Genomic DNA, 9,122 nt, shown 5'->3' with positions numbered 1-9,122 from the left:
TAGAATAGTTACGTACTTGTTTGAGCAGCAGACTCGATGGGCCCATACTGTGCTGGAGACCTCTATGACTCGCTGGCCTTTTTAGGCTTTTAAAATCCAGCTTTTTAGGATTGAAGAGGTAAGAATTTATAATTTGTGTTGAACTCTCTTCAAGGCCAATATATTCTTCTTGAGATTCTTCTGCTTTGTGGCTCCTCTCTGCAGTGTGCCGTGTGTTTGAACATCTCCCTTGTGTTCTAAGAAACCAGAAGTGGACACAGTGTAGTTTGACCACAGTGCTGTAGAGTTTGAACATGGTTTCCTCTGACTTACTTTTTAAGATATGTGTAGTTCAACATCCAATTGCTTTTGCTGACATTGGTTGGATATGTTTGGTGTCAAGTCCACAAGAGACTTCTTGGTCTCATCCTTAGCTAATTCAATACCATCCTTGGATTCATAGGCCACCTATTTTGCCCTCCAACATGCAGCAGTTTACACTTGTAATTTGGATCTGCCTCGCTCCATCCCAATAGCTCCTCAGCATCTACATAATATCATCTATAACCGTGTTATAGCTGCGTTCGTTGCTCCCAGTGCAATTTCCTCTACATTGGAGAGACCAAACGCAGACTGGGCGACCTTCGGTCTGTCCGCAAGCATGGCCCAGACCTCCCTGTCGCTTGCCATTTCAACACTCCACCCTGCTCTCATGCCCACATGTCCGTCCTTGGCCTGCTGCATTGTTCCAGTGAGGCTCGGGGCAGCACCTCATCTTCCGACTATGCACTTTACAGCCTTCTGGACTGAATATTGAGTTCAACAATTTTAGATCATGAACTCTCTCCTCCATCCCCACCCCCTTTCCAATCCCCCCCTTTTTTCCCAATAATTTATTTCGATTTTTCTTTTCCCACCTATTTCCATTATTTTTAAATGTATTTCCATCCATTATTTTATCTCTACCTTTTAGCCTATTTCGATCCCTTCCCTTCACGCCACCCCACCCCCACTAGGGCTATCTGTGCCTTGCTTGTCCTGCTTTCTACCCTTAATTAGCACATTCCTTAAATAATATCACCGCCTTCAACACCTCTTCGTCCTTTTGTCTATGACATCTTTTCGTTATCTCTACCTATCACTGGCCCTTTATCCAGCTCTACTTGTCCCCCCCCCCCCCCTCCCTTTAAACCAGCTTATATTTCACCTCTTTTCTATTTTTACTTAGTTCTGTTGAAGAGTCATTCGGACTCGAAACGTTAACTGTGCTCCTCTCCGCAGATGCTGCCAGACCTGCTGAGTTTTTCCAGGTATTTTTATTTTTGTTTTGGATTTCCAGCATCCGCAGTTTTTTGCTTTTATCATCTATGACCGTCATCCATTTGCATTAACGTTTTTGAGCCTAGATCATTGTTAGAGGGAGTACGGAAGGGAAAAATACTTAAGTCGCGATTAATTAGTGAGAAAAGGATTGGGAACTTGCAAATTTTATTGTCGGCTTCCACCAACATGGCGGCCTTTAGAGCACACACGGACTCCCAGCCGTTGCAGGAGTCCGGTGACGTCGCGCGGCGGGTGTGCAAGGGGCCCGGGGTCAGCTTACGGCGCACAGCGAGTGCGCATGGGCTCTGGAGTCAACTGACGGCGCGCGCGCATGGGCTCTGGTGGGAGCGTGGGTTAGCTAACGGCGCGGGTTGCGCAGGCGCATTAGTCTCCGGGGAAAGGTCGGAAAGAAATGGGGAGACATGTTTTTTTGACGGGCCCTCCAGGTAGTATCAGCCAAGATTTATTTAGCGGTATTGACGTGTGTGAAAGAAACAACAAAGTAGCAGCGCAAACGGTTATCAAATATGGCCAGGGAAAAAGACTGTAATGTTTACTCGGAAAGCACGATCGGAAATAGGATCTTTTTGCATCCATAAAGATAAAAACAAAAAACTGCGAATGCTGGAAATCCAAAACAAAAACAGAACCACCTGGAAAAACTCAGCAGGTCTGGCAGCATCGGCGGAGAAGAACAAAGTTGACGTTTCGAGTCCTCATGACCTTTCCACTCGAAATGTCAACTTTGTTCTTCTCTGCCGATGATGCCAGACCTGCTGAGTTTTTCAGGTATTTCTGTTTTTCTTTTTGCATCCTCTCCCCTTCCTATTTGTGAGATCATTTTGTGTGCAAATTGGCTGCCGTGAATTACAAATGACTACAGTTCAGAAATACTTAAACGAATAATGAATGCGGTCGTTTTATTGATAGATTAATTAAGAATAAGCTTTTTAACCCACCTCCCCCCCCCCCGCAAAACTAAAAATCCAGCATAATAAACATTCACGGCCCAAGGGGGATGCAGTTCCGTTGTATGATAGAGACACCAGAAATTCACCATGTCATGTCTCATTATTAGCCTCTAATTTGGAATTAGGCCATTAGAAACAGACCGTGAGACAAGCCCAGCTTCATAAGGGCACAATCAATTGCCTCCCTTGTAACCCCATAAAAAGGGAGGAACGTTTCTTGACCAGTCCTAAGTGGTTCCATTAACTGGAAAGACGTTGTGACACTAGGACAACTCCTGGGAAGTCTTGCTACTGGAAGCATAAATTTCATTGCCAATGACCTGGAGACAATGAATCTATGCAAGGTGACAAATGTGACATTTTAAAAAGCCAATCAATACTATAACTTTTTTTTCAAAATACATAGGAACCACAGTAAATAAAAACTCCTCTCTGGTCTTTCCATTGTTTAACTTATAAGTGTATTTTTATTGAAACATACATTTAAATAAGCAAGATTCAAATTAAGGACAGACTTTTAAGTTGTGAAATAGAATAATGACATTTTTAGAGTGTTTATAACGCTGGATCACTGTAATAGAGAGCAAGAAGTTGTGAGTATAGTAATACCTATTGTATCTCTGTTTCTCCAGGGGAGCTGGGTTTACTATTCTTGAGGGGGGAGGGTAGGTTGGCACTGAGAAATCTTGACCTTTTTGTGTAGGTAAAAATACTTCTTTGCAACTCTATTTCAAAAACAGAAAGTGTTCTGTGATAAAATCTAGCTACATTTACACAAGACAGTTCTCATAAATTGTTTCATTGCAGCAGGCACAGTTATTCCCCCAGCTGTACTTTAAAAATAAGTTGTAAAAACTGCAATTAAAATACAAAGGAATACCATATATGTGTTTTCTAATGTTGCCCATATTCTAGGCTTTGGTCAGTAGCTGTGAAGAATTCAGCAGGGAAAAACATCTGTTGGGCGAGGCATTAAAGCCATTGTATCAATAGGTTGAGTTGCGAACATATGGCAACAAAAAATGTTCTATGTTTTTAAAAAATGAACTATATATTATATACTATAGAAAAACATACACACGGGGAGTCATGACCAAACACAAAGATGCTCGGTACCATAAATACAACAACAACTGACATTTGAATAGCACCTTTTATGTAGTAAACCATCCCAAGGCACTTTACAGGAGGATAATCAATCAAAATTGTACACCAAGCCAAAGGAGGAGGTATTAGGACAGGTGAGCAAAAGCTTGGTCAAAGAATAGTTCTGTTGTACTCATGAATATAAACAGCTGGGTATTTAAGTGTCCTGGATTTCTTCAGAACATGCAATAACAAAATACACAGCAAGATTCAAAACATCAATAAAAAGCTATTGCTAAAATGTTGAAGGCACCATTTTGTAGTTGTGATTTAACCTAGTGCTGTATTAAAACAGTACCAGAAGTCTTGAGTCCTGTAGTTCATGTTTGATCCATTGGTCATTCAATCGTTGTTTCATCTCACTTTATAGTGCATAGGAGATAGATATATGTAATAAAGTGCAAGCATGGGTGAACTTTTCGGTTTTAATTAGAGAAATGTCAGCTCTCAGAATTTTACAAGGAATTTTATTACTTGAGTTCAGCATCCGTTTAAATGTGCCTTTTGATGGAAATGGAATGAAAGTTTTTCTTCCATTAGGTTTAAAGTCAGATGATTGTGTTATCCGACAATGTATGGTGGACTGGACAGTGAAAATGTTTTTGCATTTTTTAAATAATTGTAATTTTTCTTCAGTAAAAACAATTAGCTAGTAATTCAAGAGATTGTTCATTTTTGTTACTCAAAGCCCGAACCAGAGGTTGTCATAACTATGCCCACATTATATTTAGTGTTCTTAATAAATGGGCTTTCACATGATAAATTCCTTGCATCTGTAGAGCCATTGAAGGAGATGCTGAGTGGAGGGGAGGCACTTTCCTGAGAAAGGAGAAGGAAAAGCTACTTAATTGTAGAGTGACATTTCTAGGCCAGGGATATTGCTTGGAGAGAGGGAAACCTAAAGAATGGGGAGTGTCTAAAAGTTTAATGAGCGTGGTTCTCTTTACTGAAATAGAATTAACATGAAATAGACTAAAGTTACGCTAGCCAATCCTATTTATCACTTGAAGAAATTGTATCATATTTTTCTAGGTATTGGTAAAACAACCTTAATCCACAAAATGATAGATGTGTTGAAGTCTTCTGGGGTTCCTGTTGATGGATTTTACACTGAAGAAGTCAGAAAAAATGGAAGAAGAATAGGATTTGATGTTGTTACGGTGTCTGGTAAGCGAGGAACTTTGTCCAGAATTAGGTACAAATTGTTTCAGTTCCTCAAGCCTGTTAAAATATTATTTCAAGATAATGAGTTTAGCAGTTTTTAAAAATGATATTTTCCTACTCCTAGCAATGATTCTGGTACTCTGAACAGTAGGCACTGTGAATATAGAGTTGGTCAGTATGCAGTGGATCTTCCGTCATTTGAATGCCTGGTCCTGCCGCTCCTCAGAGAAGTAAGGTGAATTATGCTTTTGAAAGATATACTAGTCCTATTTGTTGTTCATCTGTTATAACTATGGTTGTAGACAATTTTACATAAGAGACTTGTTATAATTATAGAAATTCAAATTTAAATATGTTATGACGTGGCAGGTGATGTGTGCCAGGCGGACCAAATCCACAAGGTAAACTTGGCCACATCATCACAACGGTTTTGCAATTTGTATTTATTACAAGAAGATTTGTGCACTGAATTCAGAGGTAATGAGTCCACTAACACCTTTAGAGATTTTAAAAACTATAAAACAAAATATTTATTAACAAAAGAAAAGATTTCAAGCACATACATAAGATTACAGTTACTTAATACTATAACAAATTCCTAATTAACCTGATTCCCAACTACACACCCCTTTAAGACAACAGTCAAATAGATTTTAAATTTAAATAATCAAGCCAGCAAGTTTACCACAGCACCCACTCGACAGTGGAATTCCAAAGGCTTTCCTCCACCTTTGGTTACTGGATACAGCAGACTTCTGGAAATATGGCTGGAGACATCCCCTAGGCTGTTTTACACACTTCTTTTAGATCTTACATGCCCCCCCGCCCCCACAACATAAGCTTCCATTCCTCCTTATATATGTTTTCTCTCGCTTTAATCTGTAAATTCCATTGTTCTATGTGTCTTTGGAAATTTACTTTTACCATAATATAAAAATCTTTCATATTGCCAATATGGTCAGTATATTTGGGAAAAATAAACATACTGCTTGGCCCTGCTTATCTTGTCCGTTGTAAACATCCTATCATCCCTTTGGAACCTAAACAGCTCTTAACTTATCTAAAAATGCAAATTTCCTTCACATTTCCTTATTTGTTAAGCCCTTGTCCATGTTTAATCATTATCATTTCAACTGCCTTTTACCCTTAACTTATTTTGATAATTTCAAGCTTGCAGTCTGATTTTAATTCAATTAAATCATACACAGACCCATCTACACTCTCACCCATAAACCTACTTTACAATAAACCACAATAGTATAATGAAAAAAATTTAATTTCATGACAAGTAGAAGAAATTAATGACTGGTTGTGATAACAGAGAAAGTACAGCCCAAAAATATGAACCTTATGATGCCATTAGAGAAATCAATAGGTTAATAGGGTCACACTCTAATTAGTTTCTCTCCTTTACTTCTTGTAGGTTAATGACGGAGATGGCATGGAGAAAAAGGTGTATGTGATAGATGAGATAGGGAAAATGGAGCTCTTCAGTGAACCCTTTATCCAGTCTGTACGTCAAATCCTAGATGGAGTTGGTGCCACCGTACTCGGAACTATTCCTGTCCCTAAGGGAAAACCTTTAGGACTTGTGGAAGAAATCAGAAGCAGAAGGGATGTTAAAATCTTTAATGTAAGAACCTGAATATTGACGTTTGCAACTTGAGTAGGCACTGCTAATTTACTCAAAAGCATTTTTAAATAGTAAAATATTTATGAGCTTTTAGGATTGCACTTCAACACTTGAGCACACAACTACCAAATAATCTTCAGGTTATAAGAACTCCCCATCTACCTTCCTTCAATATTCCCTAGTTTTGAGATGGCTTTGATTATAATAACTATTAACAAATAATTACATTTGTTTTGCAGATTACAAAGGATAATAGGAATAGTATTGTACAAGAGATTGTCACATCAGTGCAAGACTGCAGAAAGTTAAAAGGAAGCTGATTCAATCTGTGGATGATGACAGGAGAATGTGCCATGAGCTGTGCAGATTTCTGTTTGGGGTTTATATTCTTTATGTGCTTTAGATTTTTTTGGCCTCCACACAGCTGCTCCTGCAACTTCCAGTGTACTAAAGTAATACTTTGTTCTTGTATATAAAAGTGGCTATTTGGATTCAAGTTTTTTCCCCAATTTATGCACATTCTTTAGGTAGTGGTTGGATGCTTACTGGAACATATACTCATTTGTTTTGGCGATCTGAACCGCATGGAAGCAACAGTCAAGTGATATTAAAGTTTATTAAGAACAATTGTGGGAAATCTTACTTGTCCTCAAAAGTGAACTGATTTAGAATTAAGATATTTTAAATATATAAGCACATTTGAGATAGTGCCACCCCGTAACTTGCCACACAAACAGCTTTACTGCAGTTCCTGGGAAAATTGAATTTTGTTTTGGCAAAATTCAATATCAAATATTAAAATTACAAAAGAGAGATACGAATACTGTTTGAATTCAGTCCTGTTTTAAAAAAGCTATTGCCATCCAATCCTGCCCATGTTAGTAAATTCCAGGAAATGGCATGTATTACTGATCAAAATAGTACCTGGTCTGTCTAATACACTGTTTATTTAATCTTCACTATGGCGTGCTTTGTTGATGTTCTGCTGTTAATCAATTAACATTCAGATAGTCATGCAGCAGAGTCAAGAGCGAACCAAAAGATGTTCAAAAATTCTAAAAATGTTGATGTATGTGTGTGTGTGTATAGATATATATAAATTCAGTTCCAAATCTACATTATCACCTATATGAAAAATGTGTGAAAAATGCAGAGTTTTCTATAGATTTGTTTTGGCAACTACCTTACTGTTAGTAAACACTAAATTAGATTGCTCATGTAGTATGACAATCTGGCTGATGCGGCTAGAACCGGGGACACAGTCTCAGAATAAAGGGCAGGCCATTTAAGATTGAGGAGGAATTTCTTCACTCAGAGGGTGGTGAATCCTTGGAATTTTCTATCCCAGAGGGCTGTGGAAGCTTAATCATTGAGTATGTTCAAGGTAGAAAATGATAGATTTCTGAATATTAATGACATCAAGGGATGTGGGGATAGCATGAGAAAGCGGCGTGATCTAATCGAATGGCAGAGCAGGCTTGAGGGGCCAAATGGCCTACTCCTGCTCCGATGTTGTTATCTACATTCCCTGAACTTCATGTAACTTCAGAATACCTTGTCAGTATTCCAAAAGTGATAGTTTTGGATCTGCCTATACATTTGGATATTGGGATATTGGAACATCATAAAACAGATACAATTGCATTAGAAGCAGTTTAGAGAAGGTGCACTTGACTGATTCCTGGGATGATGGGGTTATCTTATGAGGAAAGGTTGGGCCTACACTCATTGGAGTTTAGAAAAATGAGAGGTGATCTTATTGAAACATATAAGATCCGGAGGGTACTTAACAGAGTGTATGCTGAGAGGATGTTTCCCCTTGTGGCAGAATCTAGAACAAGGGGACACAGTTTAAAAATTAGGGGTCTCCCATGTAAGACTGAGATGAGGAGAAATTTTTTCTCTGTGTCATTAGTCTGTAGAATTCTCTTCCCCAGAGAGCAGTGGAGACTGGGTTATTGAATACATAGAAAGCTAAGTTAGATTTTTGATCAACAAGGGAGTCAAGAGTTATGGTGGGTGGACAGGAAAACGGAATTGAGGCCACAATCAGATCAGCCATGATCTTATTGAATGGCCTACTCCTGCTCCTAATTCTTGTGTTCTTGTATATCCAGCCTACACTCCCATGGGCCACTTAAATGTTTACCATGAAAGCCACATATAAAGTTTCAATTCATACTCCCATTACATTGCACATTCCTCAAACAATGGATATTAAAAGGTATTGGTGTTCTAATTTGGAATTTATCTACAAATGAAACAGCAACATTAAAAATCACCCCTTCCAAACCTCCAACCCAGAGAGGTTCATATAAATCAGAGGCAAACTGATAATCTGCAGATGTTCCTGATGTCCTAACCTTAGCAATGCTGTAATCTTTTTGTTTTTAAACCTGTAAACCACCTGCATCCTGTCCTTTGCTCATTTTGACCAGATGTTAGTGTTCACCTTTGCTGCTGGTGGGAATTGTGATTCTGGGCATTGCATGGTTGATTATGACGTAAAGAAAGACTTTTATGTAGCGCTTTTCATGACCACTAGATACCGCAAAGCGCTTTATGCCAATGATTTCTTTTTAATGTAGTCACAATTGTAATGTAGGGAAAAAGAAATAACTAACTTCCACCAACCAATGACCTTGGCAGGTCTGTAATGAATTCCTAAGGGTCATAAAGCCTTGCAGACCTCAGCGGGTGATTAAACTCAAAAAAACTTAAATCTTGATGACGGGCTTGCCTTTTTAATTCTTTGCAGCAAATGAGTGCCAAACTCCAAGGGCACAAGGTATTGAAAAGATTTGAATACATGTGTACCTCCACTCAAAATTGCAGACTGCTTCCACAGGCAAGTTGTTATTACCTAACCTTTGTTTTAGCTCAATTTCATTTTTTTCTAGAAACAA

The 9,122-nt window shown here is 38.6% G+C and overlaps 1 protein-coding gene across 2 annotated transcripts; it reads left to right on the top strand.

Annotated features, from left to right (window-relative positions):
- Positions 1-1,629: 1,629 nt before the first annotated feature.
- On the top strand, positions 1,630-6,843 carry ntpcr (nucleoside-triphosphatase, cancer-related). 2 transcript variants are annotated; one of them, XM_078541963.1, is made up of 5 exons: positions 1,630-1,748; positions 4,452-4,614; positions 4,708-4,813; positions 6,007-6,216; positions 6,456-6,843. In XM_078541963.1, the coding sequence occupies exons 1-5, from the start codon at positions 1,715-1,717 to the stop codon at positions 6,534-6,536; spliced, it is 594 nt and encodes a 197-aa protein (XP_078398089.1). In that variant the 5' UTR covers positions 1,630-1,714; the 3' UTR covers positions 6,537-6,843. The 2 variants fall into 2 exon arrangements, with proteins under 2 accessions (XP_078398089.1, XP_078398091.1); XM_078541965.1 differs by lacking the exon at positions 6,007-6,216.
- Positions 6,844-9,122: the final 2,279 nt, after the last annotated feature.

Source organism: Cetorhinus maximus, chromosome 5 (assembly GCF_964194155.1).
Source record: "Cetorhinus maximus chromosome 5, sCetMax3.hap1.1, whole genome shotgun sequence".
Taxonomy (NCBI): Eukaryota; Metazoa; Chordata; class Chondrichthyes; order Lamniformes; family Cetorhinidae; genus Cetorhinus; species Cetorhinus maximus.
This window is presented reverse-complemented; position numbering and strand designations above follow the sequence as displayed.